The sequence below is a fragment of the Sorghum bicolor genome, chromosome 2 (genome assembly GCF_000003195.3).
Source record: "Sorghum bicolor cultivar BTx623 chromosome 2, Sorghum_bicolor_NCBIv3, whole genome shotgun sequence".
Taxonomy (NCBI): domain Eukaryota; kingdom Viridiplantae; phylum Streptophyta; class Magnoliopsida; order Poales; family Poaceae; genus Sorghum; species Sorghum bicolor.
In genome coordinates, this window is record NC_012871.2 from 63,528,686 (window position 1) to 63,551,658 (window position 22,973).

The 22,973-nt window shown below is 43.8% G+C and overlaps 2 protein-coding genes and 1 long non-coding RNA gene across 6 annotated transcripts; all 3 read right to left on the reverse strand.

Moving 5' to 3' along the window:
* LOC110432297 (transcription factor TGA2-like) lies at positions 71-10,838 on the reverse strand. 2 transcript variants are annotated; one of them, XM_021452405.1, is made up of 11 exons: positions 9,981-10,838; positions 8,532-8,656; positions 7,012-7,064; positions 6,611-6,838; positions 6,380-6,424; positions 6,135-6,194; positions 5,866-5,943; positions 5,615-5,705; positions 5,230-5,501; positions 1,524-1,763; positions 71-656 (listed from the first exon to the last, which is right to left on the reverse strand). In XM_021452405.1, the coding sequence occupies exons 1-11, from the start codon at positions 10,115-10,117 to the stop codon at positions 483-485; spliced, it is 1,503 nt and encodes a 500-aa protein (XP_021308080.1). In that variant the 5' UTR covers positions 10,118-10,838; the 3' UTR covers positions 71-482. The 2 variants fall into 2 exon arrangements, with proteins under 2 accessions (XP_021308080.1, XP_021308081.1); XM_021452406.1 differs by having other exon boundaries at positions 101-656; positions 8,532-8,653.
* LOC110432548 lies at positions 11,760-16,279 on the reverse strand. Its single transcript, XR_002449978.1, has 5 exons — positions 12,912-16,279; positions 12,714-12,783; positions 12,525-12,611; positions 12,340-12,397; positions 11,760-12,243 (listed from the first exon to the last, which is right to left on the reverse strand). It is a non-coding gene; the product is annotated as an uncharacterized LOC110432548 (long non-coding RNA).
* On the reverse strand, positions 18,851-21,783 carry LOC8064849 (ETHYLENE INSENSITIVE 3-like 3 protein). 3 transcript variants are annotated; one of them, XM_021453221.1, is made up of 4 exons: positions 21,514-21,783; positions 21,320-21,381; positions 19,231-21,181; positions 18,851-19,153 (listed from the first exon to the last, which is right to left on the reverse strand). In XM_021453221.1, exon 3 carries the CDS (start codon positions 21,064-21,066, stop codon positions 19,237-19,239), a length of 1,830 nt encoding a protein of 609 aa, XP_021308896.1. In that variant the 5' UTR covers positions 21,067-21,181; positions 21,320-21,381; positions 21,514-21,783; the 3' UTR covers positions 18,851-19,153; positions 19,231-19,236. The 3 variants fall into 3 exon arrangements, with proteins under 3 accessions (XP_021308896.1, XP_021308897.1, XP_002462568.1); XM_021453222.1 differs by lacking the exon at positions 21,320-21,381 and having other exon boundaries at positions 19,231-21,160; XM_002462523.2 differs by lacking the exon at positions 21,320-21,381 and having other exon boundaries at positions 21,514-21,782.

Consider the following 22,973-nt stretch of genomic DNA (forward strand, 5'->3'; position numbering starts at 1 on the left):
CTATTGACTGGCAAATAGCAATTCCTGACCCGCGGTGACACTAGTTACGACGGTTGCCTAATGGCGATGATGAAGACGACGATGAAGCATACGCATCCGGTGATCATATAAGATAACTAATTCAGAACACATCATCTCAATCAGCCATGTCGACCGATAGATCGCTATCGAACGATCAAGTACACCTAGAGCTATAGCTACAAGCAACCAAACGACAGTCTCGTCGCTAATTAAGATTTAACATCATCCTTTGGTTGATTTCTCGGCCTCACTAGTTCTCTCCCCCGGCCCTAACACTGGCTAGCTACTACCTGCAAGTTCTATTCTTGTCTGGTCTGTTCCTTGAACCGATGACGAACGACGACGAACACACCATGCATGCATGCAGCATGCGTCCATGCATGACTCATATATGCATGGATGGACATATGCGCGCGGCGCGCGGTCATCAGAGCCGCCGCCGCAGATCGACGACGACGCCACTAGCTGTGGCCCTGCTGCTGCTCCTGCGGCGCCCTGGGGCGTGTGACCCAGAGCGAGCTCAGCGTGCGGAGGCGGTGGAAGTAGTCCGACATGGCCAGCAGCGACCGCGCCATTTGCCGCGTCGTCAGGATCTGGTGCAGCCGATGCAGTGTCTGCTGCCGAAGGTTCTCAGCCTGCGTCATGCGTCCATGATGTTCATCAGAATGAAGCTGACAGGTAGTTAATTTACTTAAATAAAACAAATTAACACCACACACACACACACACATAAGGCCAGAACAAATTAAATGATATATATCATTATTGTCAGCACCGTCTGACGTTTTGCCATCGTCACACAAGAATCAGCCAGCACTATTTGCAGTGACCTAATTAATTATAACACAGTCCACACTCGTAATTAATAAGTATATATGAGGACCGGCCCATGGACATGTATATATATTTATATCCATTGATCAACTCTGTTTCAGGCAGCCATGGGCAGGTGAAGCCGGCCTAAACAATGTCGGCATCAAAGGTTACCTACCCAACATGGAAAGCTGAATGAGCAAGCAAAGGGTTGCTAGCACTGTCTTATATGTAACCTCTCTATATATACACACAATGATGTGTCCAATCTGTTAGCCCTGGAAAGTGTACAATAATGCTGGCTCTCCAATTTTGGGATGGCGACAGTTCGGTGCTTTTTAGTAGTAATGTTATATTCACAACCTAATCCATGCGTCTGCTCTGCCGGCCTGCACCTGGCGTGCATGCTCAATATATCTGAACCACGGTTTGGTCTGACTAAAGAACTGCACTGTCCATCTCAAATAATTAGGTAAACCATCCAAGCTATCCAATGTACCTTGCTTCAACTAACGATAGATTATGGAGTGCTACTATATAAAATAATGCTTGATAAAATCTTTGTTTTAGTTGCAGCTATAACTAACCCATTACAGCGACAGCGAATTAGATGGGAAGAGTAGTGATGCTGAATTGAAGCAAGCAGTGCAAGTTAGCAACAACTGAATGGATCAGATAAGGTTACTTACTTGTCTGACGAAGCCCTCGAGCGTGGAGAGCTTGTTCATGGCGGCGGCCATCTGGCCCATGTAGTTGGCGACGTTGGAGGGGCAGCTGAGCGCGTCGGAGACGACGGTGTCGGACAGCGATTGGTAGAGCGCTTCCAGGCCCTGGCTCAGGGCCTCCTCCGTCTCCAGCGCCGACTGCTGCAGCCCGTACACGCCCACGATCTGCTGCTCCGTCAGGGGCTCCACGTGGCTCAGCAGCATCTGTAATAATAATCATATATACGTGCAATTACTTTAAGCATCTAATAAACGGCATGCATGATGCGCGACCTGGTATATATGCAGATGTGATGGATCGATGATGAGATGATCGAATGTACTACCTCCATCCAATAAAGGAAATGCAATTCTAGTTCTATATCTGTGCTTATCTAAAGTTTGACTAATTTTATAAAAACACATCAACATTTACGACACTAAATAAGTATAGTAAAAAACACCCCATAACAAATTAATGGTATTTATTTAGTACCATAACATCAAAATTTTTATAAACATAGTCAATTTTATAATAGCTAGCTTGACTTAGTGCTATGCCAGAATTGAATTATTCTTTTCAATGAGGTGTGATGGTGAGGTTGAGGTGTGAGTATGCTTCATGGAGCACAGTCACTCCAATTTATGCTTCGGTGAATAATATATATAAGACAAAATTGTATTATATATGTTAGCTCACAGGTACATATTTATGGTACCAAATAAATATAGTCGAATCTACCATTTTTGTTTAGCTCATTAGTCATTAATGTTGACAATCTTCTCAGTAAGCTAGTCAAAGTTAAAACAGTTTGACTTACTCCGTCTATTCCAAAATAACTACACAACTAATATCTCGCTTTTTAAGGAATTAAAATTTTTAAACTTTAACCAAATATATATAAAAATATGAATATTTATGATGCATAGTAACTATCATTAGAATAACAGTTGAATATATTTTCATACCAAACATATTGGGAGATATAGATGGCGATTATATTTTCTATAAATTTAGTTAAATGAGAAGTATAGTTATTTTGGGACAGATGGAGTATACCATAGTTAGAATATTAAGTTCTTTTAGACAAAGGTATAGAGTATAGAAATAATATGTTACAAAGGGGGGAAACAACATAAAGGAAGGAAGAAACTCTAATAATTGTTGAATTTAGCATTGATGACAAATAATATGGAATCTAGAAAGTTTTAAAATTTGGAGGTGGAGGTTGGATGTAATGACACGACAAATTAATAAGTCAAATTTATTGTAGAACATCTTTCAATGTTGGTATTCTCTATTGGACACTACTCAATATATTGTCTTTGCTTAGAAACAATCTTCAATTGTAGAAGAATGGCTTTCGCTCCAGAAACCATAGCTATTAAAATAATTTTTTAGAATGAATGGTAGAGAAGTTGAAATTGACCATTATGCCCTTAACTATTATACCACAACCCTTAATATGTACAAAAAAATTCATAATGACTTTTGCACATCAAGTTAAATGAAGATGAACTTTATATAAAAAATACAGAGCTCAATGAGATATATGACTTTGTCGTTAACAAGTTTTTTATTTACAATTATTTATTACATCAAAACTTATTTTAAATCCTCATTTTTATTCAAATTTAAATTTTTTGAATAACCTTGGATGTTGACATGCTCAATACAAAATTATTTAGAGGGCCAAAAAATTGAATTTATCAACTATGGAATTATAGATCACATTGATAACAACTTTTGTATAAACCTTGTCAATATTTGAGGTTGTCCAAAAATTTTAAATTTAAAAATGTAATAAATTAAAAAGTTTTTTTTTAGAAATTTAAACAATTTCAAATAAGAAACTTATCGGCTACAAAAGTTGTAGATCTTATTAGATCTAGAGTTTTAATATTTTCTTAGATAACTATTAGAATGTCCCCAACAACTAGCTATTTGGCTAGCTATTCTGACATGAACATGAAAAAGTAGGAGAGAGTAGTCACTAATGACGAACAAATAATCTATCTATTTTCACGTAGTCCAAGAATTTGAGAGGATGACATGTGGGTCCAATTATACATATATAAAAATAAAATAGCATTTGCTTTTGTCTCTCGCCCCACATAAGCTAGTTACATAATTAGCACCTTACAGACGCACATAAGGATTGTGGTATAATAGTAAGGCGCATAACAGTCCGTTTTAACTTCTCTCCTATGCACTCCTAAAAAAAATATTATTTTAATGGGCATAATGTCTAGAGTCATTTGCCATAGTTAAAGAGTTTTTTTCTACCAAAAAAAGTGTCCCGTCAGCAAATACCAACATTACAGGAGGTCAGGAAAACTCAACAAACTTATCATTATTGCCTTCTCTGAAGTTAAAGCCAATCAGACCCATAAGTTGCCTTGTATATATGGGAGTGCAGCTCTACTCTCAGCAGCGCAGGCATGGCTTAAAATCTCAGCCTCCATTCCACAAATAGGAGAAAGACAGAACGGCAGTTTCTCGTCTCCGCCTTCAATATGACCGTGGATTTCACACCTACTACTACTCCTACTACTATACTACTACTAGATCGTCCGTCTCGGAGTTGCACAGTAGCATGCGTGCGTGCATACGCGCCGCGTATATGTCGGGGCATGCCTGCACGGCGCTCGATCGACAGAGATTTGACGAGGGCCCCGGCGGTGCTTCAATGCCGCGCGCGGAGATCGCCCGGACGCCCCGGCCGGTTCGCTGGGATCGGGAAGCTTTCAAGAGCGCCGCCGGCGAGAAGGCAAGGCTGCCACTGCCATTATCGGCAGCCCTACGTACCGGCGGGGGAGCCTTCGGCTGTCGTCACCCCGCGCTGCGGGAACGAAACTTCATGATTTGCTGCTACTTTTCAACCGCAGCACAGGTTGCTAATACGTACTCCATTGGAGCTGGGACATATATGATTCCGTTCGTTTGTCTTATAAATTGTACTTTTTTAGACAAATGAAGAGGCTGTATACATATACCAACTCTTCTCACACGGTTCTAGATGTTTGGGGGCATTTTTCTTATTTTTGTGCATGTTTATATGTGTGTCACAAATTTACAATCTTGTGAAACGGCTATTGATGATTTGATCTGATTTAACATGATGTTGCAGAGCTAAGGCCATACTTCGTTCTGATAAGAAAATTTAGCTTTTTGTACTTTGTAAATCTAAAATTTTATATTCTACAGTAACATTCTAACTGTAGGACTGCGTGTTTTTAATTTTTTTTTTTTGCTGTTTAAGTTGCATATTTTTTTCTACTCAGATGTGTAGTCATATTTTGTTTAGGTCTTATTAGACAATCATATCTTTTGTTAAAGTCTCAAAAAATCACCAAAATTTCGCGATTCCAGGGCTGGCTGAAAAATTGAATACTGAAAATGGATGCCTGTATAGCTATAGTCATGTATTGCCTGAAATTGCAGCAAAATTTCAGGGTTTTACATGCATATCTCCATCCACCAGTTTCTAGAGAAACAACCTTTTTTTTCCTCACACATGTGTACCGACGTCGCTGTCAATTGGCATCGAGGTTCAAACACAAATCAATCACGACGTACGGCAGCCATTGACTGTCTAGGGTTAGGGTTAAGCTAGCTAGTCGCGGGTTCGCTAGGAATATATGCAGCGCTAGTAAGGGAGGGAAGGACACGTGTGGCACTGGCACGCACCTTGATGACCTCGGAGGGGCGGAAGCCGCCGAGCCAGAGGAAGCAGCGCTCGGCGGGGCTCCTCCAGACGCCGGAGATGAGGTGGAAGACGTCGCCCTTGATGGCGCCCTCCTTGATGCCCACCATCTCGTCGTGGTGCGCCAGGCAGCTCTCCACGTACATCTGCAGCTCCCCCTCCGGCAGGTGCTGCTGCAGCGCCGCCCGCAGCTCGTACATCAGCCGGTAGTGCTCCTCCTGCCACCGCCCGTACTCCACGTCGAACATCGCCGCCTCTGGGAGATCCATAAATATATATATGGCCGACGTTAATTGACAAGAAAAAGAAAAAATTGCGAACTTATCAATCGAATGGAATGCGAGGAGAGGTGGTTTGTTGATTAGGTACCTGAGCTGAGGCCGTCGATGCCGCCGATGGGGACGCCTTTGCCGGCGACACCTTGGTCAGCGAGGATACCGCTGTTGGGGAAGAAAACTCCCTGGAAGCAGAATACATATTTATGCAGAGATCAGTTAAAAATTCAGCCTTCACCTTCAGGGAAGCCAAGGGCTGAGACAAGATACAAGCACTACGTTTAAATTTTCTTTTTTTTCTCCTTTGTGGTTATTGTTAATCGATTACGTACTAATCATATATACCTGAGCTCTTGCAGTGTGCAGTTCTTGTTCGAGCTGAGCTAGCCTGATCCTGCTGGACTCCAGTTGCTGGATGTAAGCCTGTTGCAGCAAAGAGAAGGTAAATCTACACGCTGACGTTGGATGGTAGGGACAAGAATTTGAACATCAATGTCAAAAATTTTTAAAAGGAAAACCATATTGTTAATCCTTTGAAATTTTAATTTTTTTTCTCATCCATTTTAATCTGTTCCATTTTCTTGGTGTAGGTTATCAGCTGTCGACTCGCTCACCTTCTTCCTTAGCCTGCTTTTTCTTGCAGCCTCCCTGTTCTGGGCCAGCCTTCTCAGCGTCTGCATGTGTTCATTACAGCGTGATACAGCGTGATGCATAAACAGTAAACCAAGTTAATTAGTGCAACACAAATTAAACGTGGATGACTAGTAGTGTGTTCTTTCCAAGCAGTACTTAGAATCAGCAGTTAAATAATACTACTAGCTATCAATAATTGACACTTGAGAGTATCAGAATCCATTACTTTTGGGTCGCGTTCACTGGTCGATGTGCCTCTCCTATGATCCTTCTACAACACCAACCAAAAAAATGGAGAAAAAACGTTAACAAAGCCATGGAATTAAATTAAAACAACCACACATACAACGAAAATGACCAAATCGAGAAAAGAAAACCATTCATCAATTTAGTATAGCCTGTATACCAAATTGGTAGCAGGAGTATTCAAGTGGAGCACTAGTAGTTAACCACTCACCTTGGCCAGTGGCTTGACATCTTTGATCATCCCGACGGGTGCTGCCGGCTCAGCAGCGGCAGCAGCGAAGGGTTGGTGCTGCAGGTGGTGGTGCTCCTGCTGCTGCCTCCTGCTCCCCGCCAACTCCTCCATGGCCGCCTGCTGGTGCTGGTGATGGTGATGGTCGGGTGACCTAGCAGGCTGCTTGGATCCCACCGGCGCCGGGGACAGGACTAAACTAATCTCCCCCTACCAATCGCATGCATATATCAGAAATATATCAAAATCGTGGTCAGGTTAAACAACCAAATAAGTTGCAATCAATTAATCATCCATGGCATGCAGCAGCAGTTGTGCTGCGCATCTGAAAAAAAAAAGACATTGAGTGCTTGAAACAAATCTGAGATACATGTTTGCTGTACCTTCGGCGACGGCTCCACATGCATGGGCTGGGAAGGGAAGATGTTGAGTGTCTCTGCATCCATGAACAAGACAAGGAAGAAGCAGGCGAAGGCCTGGTGAGATGAGTCTGTCTGTGGCTCTACTTGCTAGCTAGAGTACTCTAGAGAGTGGGAGGAGAGGAGACTAGGAGAGGGCCTTGTATATATGTACTCATCAGCCATCACACACACATATATATGTCTACTGAACTCGATCTGAGGAAGAGGCTGAAACGCTCTCTGGTGTCGCATGCAGCACGCAGCAGGAGTTGCAGCAGTGTTCAATCATGGCGGTACTGGCTACTACTAGCTGGGCTGGGCTGGCCGGCTGGCTGGGCAGTGTTGTGTAGGAGTACTAGCTAGTAGTACAACGAGCAGTAGCACGAGAAAGCTGGAGATCGATCGATACGGGACAGCAGGGATTCGCACAGGCAGCCACAGCTAAGGCGTGCCTGTACTGAAACCGAAAGATTGGTGGATAGGATCGAGTCAAACATGCATGCATGTACACTTGCTTGCTTGCACTTGCGCACAGCATCCAGGAAAGAGAGAGAGAGAGAGAGAGAGAGAGAGAGAGAGATCGATCAGAGAGAGCAGACGAGTAGCCTGTAGGCAGGCAGCCACCACTGGCGTACTGGGCGACGGAGATCATCCCGTCTGCGTGTACTGCTCTGCCGCGGGCACATGCAGTGCAGCTCGATCGCGGGGAAATCATTGAGCAGTCCGTTACATGTCACAGTCCGACACCGGCCGGCCGGAGGTAGGGGAGAGAGAGAGAGAGATGAAGATGCATGGGAAGAGAGAGAAGGGAGGACAAGCAACAAGAGAAACAAAAGGCCAAAAAGCTAGAGAGAGAGGCTAGCTAGAGCTTTTTGGCTTCGTGCATGGACTTTGAGCTTGCAGCATGCATGTTCTTGCCGATTCCCCTGGTGCGTGCCCTGGTCCGGTCCTCCTCCAAACCGCGCTAGCTAGCTGCAGATTTGCAGCACAGCATCCCCTGCTGGCCGGTCAAATGGAGTACCTGAGAATCTGCTGCAGGCGGCAGGCCGGCCGTCCGGCCGTATCACCGTTCTTGATCTCACATGCATGCCTAGCTAGCCCCGGAAAAGGATGCGCGTTTATTTCTGCACTCTATCTCACTCTGCATCGATCGATATCGGATCGGAGGAATCCCTGCAGCTATTGCTATTGCTCCCATCCACTACGAAACACATATGTTTCAGGGCCTAGCTAGTATGCCATTAGTATTACCACTACTAAATTAAATGTAAATGCAGCCAAAAAATGCTAGTAGTACTAATTAACTGCTAGTACTGCACTAGTCTACGATCGAGTACGTACGTACGTTACTACTGCTGGTCAGTTGCATTTGACTTCTTGCTGCAAAAACAAAAAACAGCTAGCTAGGCATGCAAGAACACGGCAACTGCAGTTGAATTTCGGTCGTCGGTCGTCAGAGGACGACGACGAAGTGCATGCATGCGTACACACTAGCTACTTACGCCTTTGATGCTCTTGCTGCGTGCCGCCATGGACATGGCTGCTGCCGTGATCCAGGTACATGAACAACGCCTGGTCCAGTTCCCCCAGATGGTCATACGCCCCTGACGCCTCCTTGCCGCTCCTGCTTGTGAAACAGAAATACACACATGTATACTTATGTAACGACACTGATGTGACACTGATATAGACGCTTTTGCACGGGGTTTGAGGACTGAAATAAACTCTGAACGAAGGCCGGCGCTACTACCATACATCATCATGAAATCATGCTGCTCTAAGCTTAGCCTATGTATGTGTGCATGACTGTGTATGATGGCTATATATTTATCTCTGGTACGGTCCAACCCTCTGCATGCAGGATGGGAACAGGAGAATAATATGGAATCTTCTATAGCCTGTAGCATTGATCTGGCAGCCCAGAAAAATATGGCTACCTACACATGTAGTCTCGAAATTTCATGTGTGCAAGCAACCTATAGCCTCAATGCCTCTTTGAAAGAAATACAAAAATATAGAGGTAACAATATATCAGCTGCATGTCCTAATTAATATAAATCAATATTGTTTTTGGTCCTTGTCCTCAAAACAATATAATTACTGCACATAGCTTGGATCCGAGATCTAAAAGAAAGACTAGTTAGTGATTTGCTAATCAATTCACTGCAACTGAACTATCTGGCTCCATTATAACAAATTTAAATGAAAGCACACCACCAGATTTTCAAATCGATAGTTGGTTTGGTCACCATCTAACACACTTTTGTCCTCTTGGGAAGTAGGAAGGAAGAACAAGACACCGAAGAATCAAATCCGGTATGTCATATCAAAGTCAGAAACAGTCTAACAATCACACTCAAACGTATTTTTAAGGTACACCAAAGTCAGCAGATATATATGGTTTTGTTGCAGAATCAATAACCAGACAAGTTCTCATATGATAAAAAAGAAAAGGGGAAAAACCAAACAGGGTCATCAGTGCAAAGGCAACAAGTAAATGAAAAATTCAGTGCTGCAACAGGAAAGAGGAAAGACGCAATAAATTAAATCAATTTTTACATCATCATCAGCTAGCATAGGCAAAATCATCAGCATGCAAAATTCGATGCCATATCGTCAGAGGTCGGCTCCTTACCTTCCTATCTAGATAGAGGCAGCTGCCAGTGAATTTGCCAAGCAGAAAGCGGAAGGAAAGAGATCGAAGAAAGCAAGCTCAGAACCCAGCGCACGAAACCGAAGTCAGGGAAAAAGAAAGACGATCAAAGAATCCACAACCCAAACCAGATCAAATCCAACCCCAGCCGTCCAAACAAACCGATCAATCGATCGATCAAGAATTCAAAAGAACAACACCTAGCAGCAGAAACAGCACAAACAGACTAGCTAGCCGAATCAAAGAAATTAATTAAACCAGCAAAAGGTACACAGTGGAGTTAAGAGAAAAACTTTACATGAAGCTCGCAGCGGCGGCGTGCATGGAGGAGGAAGAGGAGGAGGACGGAGGCTGCTGCTGGTGGTGGTGGTTCATCATCCCGAAGGAGATGTTCATCTCGTGCTGCTGCTCCTTGATGCTGCCGCCGCTCACCATGGACGGACGACGGACCGGTGGACGGATCGTCGCTGCAACTGCGCGCGGCAAGCACTACAGGCTGCTGCTAGGTGCTGCTGCGGCCGCTGCTGCAGGCGCACGCCGACGACACAGCATACACACACAGGCGGTGGTGTACGACGTGTGTATATATCCCCGGGGCCGGGCCGGCTGCCGAGACCTAGAAATACGGTTTGACTCTAGGGACCGCCCGGGGGTGGGGAGGGGAGGCCGGGCTGGCTAGCGGCCAAGCAACACCTCTATCCCTCCACACTAGCGAACCACCCCATGACCCAATCTTTCTAGGACGCTAGTCATTTGTGGTGACCCCTTGGACCCTAGCTATCTAATACTAACAACAAACCACTAACTAGTTGTTGTTGTGTTCTAGTGCTCTTCCTTTGATCTCTCTCTCTCTCTCTCTCTCTCTCTCTCTCTCTCTCTCTCTCTCTCTCTCTCCTGTGTAGACTGTAGTAGTATCAGTCTATCTCTTTCTATCAATCTAATGATATATCCAAGCCCGGCCTTGCTGATGCTATCTATAAATGGGGTTTCTCTTGTGCATCTGTATCTATGGGTTCCAGGAAAGGGAGGTGCTGGGCCATTAATGGCGAAACAGACTTTCAGTTTGGCGCCATGCTCACTGCATCTAATGAGGCGATGCAAACAGCCCCGGCTTTTCTCCTGTCTTCCTCGCCGTTTTTCGCTTTAGAGAGAGAGAGAGAGGGGTAGAGAGAGAGAGCAGGTGGAGAAGACGTTGCTGCCTTTATTTCCTCTCTCCCTTTTGCACCGAAACCCCGCAATTTCTCTTCATTTCGTTTCCCATCCGAGCATATCCAGTGCACTCTTTATTTTTAAAAGAGGCGTCTGAATTATTGGAATTTAGAAATACCATAGAACACGCAGGCCACATAATACTGTAGAGAGAGAGAGAGAGATAGGGGGATATATAACATATTAATATCCTGCAAGATATAAGGCCATTCTTTTTTTTAAAAAAAAAAGAAGGGGACGGGCCGGGGTTGGTCCAATTTTTCACTTCGATGCAGTGGTGAAAGTCAGCCTGTGTTCTACGCAGCAGAACAGTTTCCAGTCGGCGTTTGCACAAAAAGGTGCCTGGAAAGCCAGTCAGAGAAGGCACCTAGCAACAAAAAAAGGCAGTAGGAAGGCACGGTGAGAAGTAAACGAGCAGGACAAAGCGGTTAACTGATCGATCTCGGCAGCTTGACTGCATGCCGACGGGCCACGACAAGAACCGCCCCGCGCGCTGGCCCTGGCCCTGGCCGGCCATGGTCCTGAACCGAGAGCCGCACGCGCCTCAGCCAGGCAGCAGGCTCAGAGAGAGAGAGAGAGAGAGAGAGAGAGAGAGAGGAGAGGGGATCGGTGGGGAGTTTGTATGTGAATGCTTCTGTTGTGTGCAGCGCTGTTGCTTTGCTGCTCTCGAGGCACGCATACCGTCCCACCTCCCAAAATCATCAGTCTGTGTGTCTGTTGAATCAACCCCCTCCCCACCCACAATTTACGTTACGTGGCCGCCCATCCTCCCATTCTCGCCCCCCACCCGTCTCTGCTCCAGATTCCCCCACAAATCCCCTTCCTGCTAGTGCATGGAATTGGGAACAAGTGCGGCATTTCACAAGAATTCAGCAAGGATCAGTTCAATTCCCTCAAAATTCAGGGGGGATTCTCATGGTCCAGAGTACCCTCCCTTCTCCTTCAACGTCTGAAGTCTGAACCCACCGTTCATCAAGGGGAATAAAGGAGAGTAACTTTTACTAATTACTATCATATATATACTCCTACATGAACTTGGTATAAAAGCGAATGGAGCCATGCTCTCTAATGTATTTCCCTGGCAAGGCATACATATGGAGGTGATCAGAATAACTGATGGGCGAGAAAGAGGAATTCTGAAGGAATTTAATGGGCGCATGACATCTTGACATTGGCGATCTCGAGATGCCAACTCCTCTGCGACTATATAACTATTCTTCGCGCTGGTGTAGAGGAATTGAACCTTTCTCAGTCGGTTGAATGGTTGCTTGCTGCCCATGTCAGCTGGAGACTTGCGACAGTCCCTCAGTCAGTCCGGTGTGTGGTCACGAACAGCCTCTTCAACTTGCTGCCTGATGCCGAGGAAACAGCAAATTCGTCAGCTTCCTTGCTTGCTAGAAAATATCATTATTATATAAGCTGCAGAACAAGTTAAGAGAACGTTGTACCATTGTGTTCGCGGTGTTTTTTTTGGGTGCCGAAAAGAGTTCTCCAAAAGTTTACAACCTGTGTAATCATAGTTGCAATGGATTAGAGACTGACCTGACTTGTAACATGCACGTTGCTGGTGCAGAACTTGTAACAGTTCAGACTGAGAATTAACTGGTTCAGTAAACAGTTACTAAAAAAATACCCGGTTCAGACGTTCAGTGAAACACGGAGCAGTTACAGAGAAGTATTGAAGCCTTAGTCTGACTCTTCAAACCGGTTCCTTCTTTTGCTATGTAAAGGATTAAAAAAATAGTTAGTTGAACAAGTCCCAAAAGGTACACAGCATTATTCATCTATAAAGAATTATATATACAAGAGTTTCTGAAATTACCAAGAACTGTTGTCACTGGAGGTGAAAAAAGGTTCCAGACTTCCAGTGCATCCTTGGGTCAACTTGTTTTCTGCAACAAACAAAACATAGCATGCAAGTAACGACGGCTGTCGACGCAAGCCAGTGCAGTACAATATTTTCCCAGTAAAAGTCAAACGGGTGCCTGACATCCCGTTGCACAGTAGATATTCTGCTCACCAGAGCTCTTTTTCTGGTCCAGTCTTTCTGAATTCTGAATCCCTGACGATGATATCATGAGATGCTCCAGGCCTGCCACGCATGTGACAGACTTGCTGCAAAGGGATTATGATTAGAGGACCCCACAAATATTGGCTCCTGCCAATTTGTGCACAAGGAGGCAGCCCGCAGTCCAACAACCCCCATGCCAAGAGATATGAATCTTGTATCTTTCACACAAAAGAACATAGCAAAAGGAACAAAAGCTAAAAACACCCAAATCGGACTGATTCCAGTTTCCATATCACAAATTACCAACAGCAGTAACACAGAGGGAGACAAACCAGGCTCAATGGTACCAAGTAAACATCAAATGCATGAGCTAAGACTCGAAGCTGCTGAATCTAACACTTCACTTACAAATTGATAGACTGGAAAAGATATATTGTTCGCCTCCATAAGTACAGAAAATATCTCTCTGTCATCACAGTTACTGCTCCAACATGGCCAAAGATAATTTTCCTTTGACCTTTCATGAAAGCAAGCAGAATCGTCTAAAAAGAGTAACAATCACAATCATGGCATCGCTTGATCTCTATTTTAATTATTGAACAAGAGCCATGTCAGCTTAGTCACTGGATGTAGAGACCACGACAATCAGTATTTAGAAAAATAAAAATGGCCGGTTATCAGAAGAGAGTTTAAGAGTTTATTTACACTCAGCTGATGATGATGGTAAAGGTTTAGTAGTAAACCAAGCAATATAATTCTTGTTTACTTGAAAATATATCAGTTGCAGATCACCATTTGTCCTGGCATTTCTTTACAAAATATTATTCCGATCATTTCGACTTCAAACACCTACTCCCAACTTTACTTTGTCCTACTGTCGCAATCAAAGTTGTTAAATGCTATCTGCTTATGTTTGGATTAATGTATATCAAAACTGAAGAAACATCTACTTGGTCCAATCCATTGGTTACAGTTGGATTAGGTGTCTGCACCCAAAAAGCCAAAGACTTGATGGAAGCAACATGGTTAATTTTAAAATGTCTCATCTACAATGTTTAAGAAAAATTGAGAAGGTAAAAATGTACTGCTTCAAGTTTGATATGTACTCATTTAATTAGGACGATATGACCGTAGCGGAAAAATGTTAGAATAACCAAACTGAAATCCAGGATTGACTATTGTGCCCATTTTAGCCCTACAATTTAAGAAGTTATTGATGATGTGTTTCCACAAGTGTGTGATCCATAACTGTTGCAATAGTGATAGCACCTGTAGATCAGTTTAGTTATTGATGGTGTGTTTCCACGAGTGTGTTGTCTACTGTTTCTACAATGTATAGACTATTATCAGACAAAGACGGCATACATCTTAGTTCTGCAACTGTTGATCAGTTTAGTTACCAGGTTTTTCAATAGTCATAAATTTGACATTACACCTGGAGCTCCCATAGACACAATAACATGTTAGCACATGTTTGTGGAATGTACATTGATCTGCAGGAAAGAACATGACAAAAAGTTATGGAGGGTAAACAAACAAAATAACAAAACTAAGTGAATGTAACTGTAGTTTAAGTAGAACAGATAAGCATCATCTCTGTCAGCGAGACCAGTGGCCAGGAAACTTACAGATAAGCCTCAGAGGAGACACCAAAGCATTGAAGAACGCTTATACAGTTATACTTACATGGTACATCACTCAGGGAAGCCAGGATGCAAGGTTTTCAGTAAGTAAAAAGCCACTGGAACTTTTATCTTTCTTTTTGCATTTCTTGGAGACAAGTCATGAATAATCGAACACACCGCCCATACAAATTAACGGGATGATATGGCGAGGTCGGCGAGGTGTGCGCAACTGCGCAAGGGAGATCACAGCAGTAGATGGGATTAAGGAAGAGACACGAGAGGGTAGCGTGGCAATGACCGGTTGTCCTCCACAGTGGCTGGACCGAAGAGGATTCCTGATGAGAGAGTCTTATTCTTCTTCGATGGTTCTCCTAATACAAACTATGAGCCTTTATAATCCAGGCCTTCCACAAATATCTCAACTCATCAAAACAGATCTGATCTTTCCTAACCTCTCCCTAGATTATGTAGAGGATTCCTGTTGTCTCTTTGCGCCTGTAGGTCTGGCCCACAAAGGACAACAGGTATGATGTCATGCTAATCAACATCACAAGACAATTCACATCCTGAATGTCATGCAAATAGAAGGTTATTCACCATTTACATTTTGACATGAGATAAATTAACTGGATAGTCAACAAAAACATATATAAGCAAAGCTGATAACGATGTACCCTAGTACTCCCTCCATTTCTTTTATATGGCACAAATGTATTTAAAGATTCAAACCTCATAATTTCCAACAGTCAATTAGTCTTACATGACGTGATTTTTGTTATACAAAAGTGACATCATTCGATTTGTAAATGAAAGTATGATCTTATTGTTATAATTTTGTTGCTACAAGCATAAGAGAAATCATGGGTCAAATTCTAATTTTGGAGACCATAATGTGGGGAGTAATAGGAGCCTACCTGCTCAAGATGGATGATCTCTTGTCTTAAATCTAAACCAGCTAATTAGTTCTCTGATCCAAGACCTTAGCTGGAGATTTTAGGATAAAAAAACAAGAACTTCAAAATCTGGTGTCGAAGTGTCTCAATTGAGAAAAAAATGTGTCATTTAATATTCTTAGGGCTTCTGAGTGTGAGATAGTCTGAATGCACATCCTTTGAAGTTTGAACAAGAAACAATTGGTATGGGTCCTTTTTTTAATTTTGTCAAATACACATGAGAGCCGCATATCTTTGCATTAAGAGAAATCATATTTACAAAAAGCCCAACACACTACTAGTTCAGGAACACATGAGCAGAGTATACATGGCAGCAGCCATAAGCTGCTCCAAGCACCTAGCTCCAGCCATGCACTAGCGGTATTCTTCCTCCCAAATTCATCTAAGGACAAGCTGGACTCAGTGCAGCACCCTTAAAAACAGAGTCATTCTGATGCTTCCATCACATCCAGGCCCCCTAAAGTCATCAGCAAGTTGAGACCCCATTTCCAGTTTCCAATGATCAAACTGGTTCTCGGCCATCAATCACAAAACACATTGTCATTTCCTTGTGATTGGGTCCTAGATTGGCGAATTCAGCAGACAACATATTTTGAGTGCTTGCATAGTAGCAAAATCTTCCAAAACGATTAGCCAAATATATTAAACAAAAATAGTGTTGTTACCATTGTGCAGTTTGTCACAAAAGATTATAAGAGAAAGAAGGCGCCTAGAGACAGAGCATAAGCTTACGGGAGTAAGAGGTCTAAAACCACACTTTTGAGTGTGCAATAGCAAGATTGCCAGATAGAGAGACCCCCCCCCCCCCCCCCCAAAAAAAAGTGAACTACATGTGTTATGTGGCTGCTGGGGATCGAGGGAGATGGATTGAGATCGAAGGAGCGGCGCTGATGGCGTGAACAGTACCCGCGGATACTGTTCACAGGGAGGCGGCTGTGAGAGCGAGAGAGGAGGCTAGGGTTTTGGGCGCTAGGAACGCCAGCCGCGGGGCTCTGCCCACGGCCGGCAAGAGAGAAGGGATTTCCTTCTAATTTCTTGCTTGATTAAATTGATACATCTCCTCTATATAGAGAGGTTTACTTGACTTACAAGCAAGACTTACTTGACCTCTAAGCAAGCGACTAATTAACCCTAATGGGCTAAGGCCCAATAGGTCCTTGACTCTTCTAACACTACACCCCACCTGGACATGCAGCTCGTCCTCGAGCTGCAACTTAACAACGACACTAACAATGACTCCGCAAGACACAAACGTAACACCTAAAAACAAGTCTTTTACATCTCGGCTTGTTTTATTATTCTCAACTAGAAATAGATTGGGACTCTTTAATTTTAACCCCTGCACATAAGGCGGACACCATCCACCTGGATCCCATGGAGACCATCTGGATGAAAGATGTGCTTGTGTGTGGCCTCCAGGAAGTGGTCGCAATAGGGACCAGCGAAGGCGCCCTCGCGGTGGTCGGTGGCGGAATCTGGCGACACTAGGCAGTGCGCTCCCACCGATGACACCATACCTTCTCCCCGCTGGACGGCTGGGCTTCCAACTGCCGACGCCGAAGACTTTGAGTCCACCCGCAGGAAAAACAGCATGCACGCTGCCCGTGGGCGGAACCGCAATCTGAAAATCCCCGACGCAGCGGATGAGATCGCAGTCCTCCACGTGGTGGAGCTGCAAATAGGTGCAGGGCTGAATCAGCGGCAGATCACGCATCTTTCGCACCCGCCGACGTGCAAGGAGGCCACGCGCAGCAGCTTGCAGCCGCACTACCGCCGACGCCTGGCAGCGAAGCGTCTTCTCCGCCAGCTCCGTCGCCATCGGCTGCTCGGTCTGCTGCAGCATCTTGCCCTCATCTCGGACCTGCTGGAAGCTGGTACCCCTATAGAAGATCCCATCGGTGAATGGGTGCTGGATGGTTGGTACACCGGGGAGGACAACAGCATTGGTGGAGGGTGGTGGAGCAACTGTCGTCGTGGCCGCCGGGGTGCTTGCCATCGTGTGCACCAGCCCCATCGTCGATGCTAGAGCATAAGACGAAATCGATGGAGGGGGCGGCATCCATGGCTGCTGGATGGGAACCAGGGCAGATGGATGCACGCCCTGGAACGAAAACGTCGTCGTCCCGTAACCAGGCATCCCGTGCAGGAAAACCTGTGACACCGGCTGCTGCTGCTGCGACTGCAGCGTGGCGAGATATGATTGGATCTCGGCAACAGAAGACTGGAGCTTGAGGATCGCCGCGGTCAACTGTTCCGGCGTCATCGCAGCGGATGCCGAAGAAGACACCATGGCAGCAAAGGATCCTTGGGAACCTGACATCTCCGATACCAGATGTTATGTGGCTGCTGGGGATCGAGGGAGATGGATTGAGATCGAAGGAGCGGCGCTGATGGCGTGAACAGTACCCGCGGATACTGTTCACAGGGAGGCGGCTGTGAGAGCGAGAGAGGAGGCTAGGGTTTTGGGCGCTAGGAACGCCAGCCGCGGGGCTCTGCCCACGGCCGGCAAGAGAGAAGGGATTTCCTTCTAATTTCTTGCTTGATTAAATTGATACATCTCCTCTATATAGAGAGGTTTACTTGACTTACAAGCAAGACTTACTTGACCTCTAAGCAAGCGACTAATTAACCCTAATGGGCTAAGGCCCAATAGGTCCTTGACTCTTCTAACAACATGTTTGTCAGAAAAGAAATTTTACATGACGAAAGAAGCACCCAGAGGCAGAACATAAGCCTAAGAGAGTAAGAGGCCTAACTTTTGTACTGAAAATCGTAAATCTAAAAACACTGTTTCGAAGACTTCTAGTACAATGTATAGATCCCTAATAGAAGAAACACAATATCTAAATTCTTATTTAAATATGGATGTGTTATGCATGAATACAACTTTGAAGAACTACCAGCATGGCAAGCAACTTTTCGTAGGCACTGAATTTCTACCAACAGTCACACCAAATGGTCGGCAAAACAGCCTAGCGTACATATCTTCAGGTTATCTCAGCCATGATGCAGATTTGACATTGACAGTGTTAAATAACACAAGAGAACAGTTTAGTTATAATAACTTATTGCTACTACTTTGGGACAAATCTGAACTTCAATGCGCAAAGATGGTTATCTCAATTTTATATATTTTTAAAAGTGTAATAACAACAATTTTGCTGCACAACTACAATCAGCAGATGAAGCTAGTAGTGGACTTTGTTATGCAACAACAGCATTTCTGAGCGGACATTGAAATCAAACACAAACACAACAGAGAGAATGGCAAAAGTATTTTTTTTTCATTTCTTTATTTCATATACAGTGTTGGGTTCCCGATGTTTTTTTAGATGGCAAAAGCCATAGCGAAAGATAGGATGACAAAGAGGAAAACAATCATATCTTGAGGATTCTAAAATTATAAAAAATCCTTTCTACAACAGATATTATCTCCAGAAAGATATCATATTTAAGTGAGGCCATGTTCACCTTCCACATGTACAATTGTGTCACTGTATGATACATTATTGCCAAAGTATGCAAGTCATCACTCAGCATACAACAGATGGTTGGTCTCAAATAACAAGACCGGCAACAAAATGAGAAGTTTAGCCTTCCATACTCAAGTTAGGATGATGACTCCGGCGAGACTAAATGGATGAAAAACAAATGCTAGCAACCTCATCCTGACCTGAAAACGAAATGAAAAAAGAACTAAATTACCATAGAGAAAGAAGCAGCAAATAAAAGGATATGTAGTGGAATTACCTAATGTTATGTCCCCAAGTATTCCATTAAATCATCATCATGCAACAAGTCATCAATATCTGGGATTGGACTGCTGATACTGATATAGTCTAGAGGCAATCCCTCAAAGGAACTGCCAACAAACTTATCTTGGTCACCATAGAAAGGAAAATCTATGAGCTGCTGCATATCTCCAGGAACAGAAGTTGAACTTCCACCACCTAGTATATGATCACCATAAGGAATGCTATCAGTAGGTGCCCTGATACCCATGGGAACCACATGATGATCCATCATGGAAAGTGGTAGTGATTGTTTCGGAGGTAAGTTCTGATAACTGCTGGGCAGATTATTTAAACCAGGATGAGCATCTACTGGAAAACTATTTTCAGATCTCGACCTTGTGCTGTCATTATTTTGATAAGGTAAAGGCTGGTCACCCATACATATGCTTATAGGAGTAGGGTTTGCAGTTGGGGCACTATTGAAGTTATTAACCTCAGCACCAGGAAGGTGGACCTGTACTTGAGCATCTCCTCTGTGTTGTAAAGCTTCAGTTGTGGTGTCCCCATGGTCAAAAATGACAATCTGGTTAGACCTGCCTTGGATTTCTACTTGATCCAGTCTATTCATATCAGGAATCAAATTTCTTGAGTTTTCTGGTGCATCAACAACTCTGCGTGCATCTGGCTCGGTAACAGTGGAGCTGCGGCGTGCTTTTTTTCTCTTTGGTGGTTCTTTTGCCTTACCAGGAACGATCTGATTAGGGTGTTTATTGTAAGCCCTTTCCCTTCCTCTTTTTGGGACATGCTCAACAGCAGATTGTGTAACTGGAGACAGATCTTGTTCATCATCTTTAGATGATGTAGAAACAGGAGCATCCTCAAAACCATACACATCATACTCATTACTGCTGCTATTTGTGTCCCCATTTCTGTCCTCTGGCATACTGCGCGGAGTAATCTCTGATACACCATTGTCAATTCTGTGAACAAGGCTTTCTTCTCTCTGTAAAACTCCCAGCCAAATCAGGCTTTCTTTTGCAGTCATTTTATCCTGCAAACATTTTGATTTCCGTACATGATTTCTTATCTTATCAAAGTTGGGAGACATGTGCTTGATCACACCTGTAAGCACACCAGCCTTCCAAACCTTCTTAAGATCATGTGGTTTCTTGTATGGAGGAATTTGGCCGCTTGGAAGGCCCAAGGCAATCCACCATTCCTCCTTCCCTGAAGGCCACCAAGGGGGCGGAACACCCTTCTCCAATGGGTACTTGCGCTGCGGTGGATCACAATGCTGCATCAATGAGGAAAGCAGTGAACCAAGAGTGGCATCTTGGAGATCCATCAAGCTGTGCGGGTTCTTACTTCCACCACTCTGGGCATTTGCGGTTACTAAGTTCTCAGAGTCGTATTTCTCAATTGCTGCAGGCCCATTCTTATCAAACTTCACCTTCTCCTTCCACCAAGCTCTGATATTATCAGAAGCGCCACTGACAGGCTTCCCCTTGTCCGGGATGATCCCATACACGAACCCACGCGCATTGCACACCTGCATCAGCTTGAGCATGTACTTGAGGATCCCGTCATGCGCCCTTGACATCTTCTTGCGCATGGCCTGGTCGGATATCGGCTTGGGCCTCAACTTCTCCAGCTCTGCCTGCTGCAGGGCGAGCTTCTGCTGGCGCTCCTTGATCCTCCTCAGCCTGACTCTGTCCTTCCACATTCGCCGCGCCAGGTCCTCAGGCTCAATCTCCTCGTCGCTGACATCATTCTCAGTGAGGTTCTGGATGCCCTCCACCTCAAAGTCCGACGAGTCACCCAGCTCCGTCGCAAGCATGGCAAGTTGATCCATGAGAACTACCACTTTGGTAACCCGATTAAACTCAAACCTAGGCAACCTCCTGTGGCTAGCTGCGCTGCCCCATCCAGCAAAGGATCACGGCAACCTGTCCACACGAAATTGGGCCCTACAGTATCAATTAACACCCCCAAAAAAAATGTATAGTCAGTACGCGAAAAAAAAACTGACGGAAATGTCGAAACACGCAACTCTACCCTCCCCACTACTCATTTGCTAATTATGTACCCTAAACAGGAATCCGTACCTCCACGTTGACCCCACCCTCGCGATTGAGGCGCCAAAACTAATCCGTGTCAGACGACAGCCCTAAAACGGCAACGAATGGGATGATCAAGCGAAAAATCCATCCCTCTATCCCCCTTAATCCGCGAGCGTACGGAGTAAGAACCCTAATCAGAGCAGCAATCGCCAACCAGAGGGGTGTCAGTGCGTGCGTACCTGGCGGCGAACGGGAGAGCCAGCCGGGGGCGACGGACGATAATTTCTCAGTCGAATGGACGCTCGAACGAGCGATTTGCTGGGTTGATGGAGGAGAAGATTCGCTTCTCTTCTGGTTATTTATTGTTTGAGATTTGGAAATCGGGAGTGAAAAAAAGAGAGAAGGAAGCAGGATGGAAGGGGAGAAACGGGGCGAGCAGGAATGGGCGAAAGCATACACGAGGCCGCCGTTGGGTGTTTCGGTGGATCTTCTGCTCCGTTTGGTCGTGTTGGTCCCATGTGGTGTGGGAGAGCTGCTGAACGTGTTGGCCGCATCCGGCTCTTCAAGACTCGAGAGTCAAAACTAGCGAATTAACAAACGAAATAAAAATAGAATCGAAAGGTACTGATTTAATTTAACATGCGTATTTAGCACGTCCACAAGCGTTATAGCTTTTCTTTTTTCGATATAAATTTTTACTATATACAATCCTAATTTAACTAAATATATATACAAATGAGTAATATTCTCTCCATTTGAAATTATTAAATATTTCGTCTTTTTCTAGATACAAAGCTTCTATTAGATATGCACTACAATTAATGCATAATAAAAGCAATGGCCTATAAAAAAGCTAAAAAGACATAATTTGAAATGGAAAGAGTAGTATTTTATGAGTATAATAAATATTGCTTAGATTAATCATGCAATACATTTTTATATGATAAACCTATTTAAAGATATAAATATTATAAAATTTTCTAAAAACTTAGTCATATTTATGATTGTTTAACTCAATGGATATATTTTCGTCCACTTTTGGGATATGGATGAAGATTGAAGTATATCTAGACATGATATATATTTAGAATGAATGTATTTAATGGTGTATGGCTGTTTTTTTTTCTTTGATTTTGATAATGAAAAGAATATAGATTGTTGCTACGCTTGATATTCCATTTCCTTTCTTTAAAAAAGGGACACTCGCAAGTCGCAACCCTCCTCGTACCGTCTGACTTCTGTTTTCAATTGCGCAGGAGATTCGTTCTGACTTGTGTTAGAGTCTGTTTAGCACAAAGTTGTTGTGAGATTTTTTTTGCTAAATATTTATTTTTAAAATAATTTTATAGGTGAATTTGTTTTTTCTCCTTTCATAGAGATATGAGTTGAGATAAAACTAAAAAAATAGTTTATTATAGCTCTCTCTTAATTCTCTCTCTTATCTATGCAAAAGTAGTTGGTGAAGTATTTTACCAAAGACTTTTTTTAAATAGCTCAGCTTCATTTAAAAAAATTGTCCGTAAATTTATTTTCTAAAAAAAAATCAGCTTTATTAGTAAAGTTGAGTTGTGCTAAATAAAATTTTAGTTTTTTATTTTCCTTCGCTAGCTCCTAGGTCAGCCCACAGCCGGCATCGATGAGATGACTCATCGTCGTGGAGCATCCAGCATCGGCATCAGATGAGATGATCGATCAGTCC

Bases quoted from the DNA above. Each gene is read 5' to 3' on its own strand.
- LOC110432297 (XM_021452405.1), bottom strand. From the start codon at position 10,117: ATGGTGAGCGGCGGCAGCATCAAGGAGCAGCAGCACGAGATGAACATC. The intron at 6,839-7,011 runs GTACAGCAAACA...TGCGATTGGTAG, and splicing joins ATGTGGAGCCGTCGCCGAAG to GGGGAGATTAGTTTAGTCCT. The intron at 6,425-6,610 runs GTGAGTGGTTAA...TTGGTGTTGTAG, and splicing joins ATGTCAAGCCACTGGCCAAG to AAGGATCATAGGAGAGGCAC.
- LOC8064849 (XM_021453222.1), bottom strand. From the start codon at position 21,066: ATGGATCAACTTGCCATGCTTGCGACGGAGCTGGGTGACTCGTCGGAC.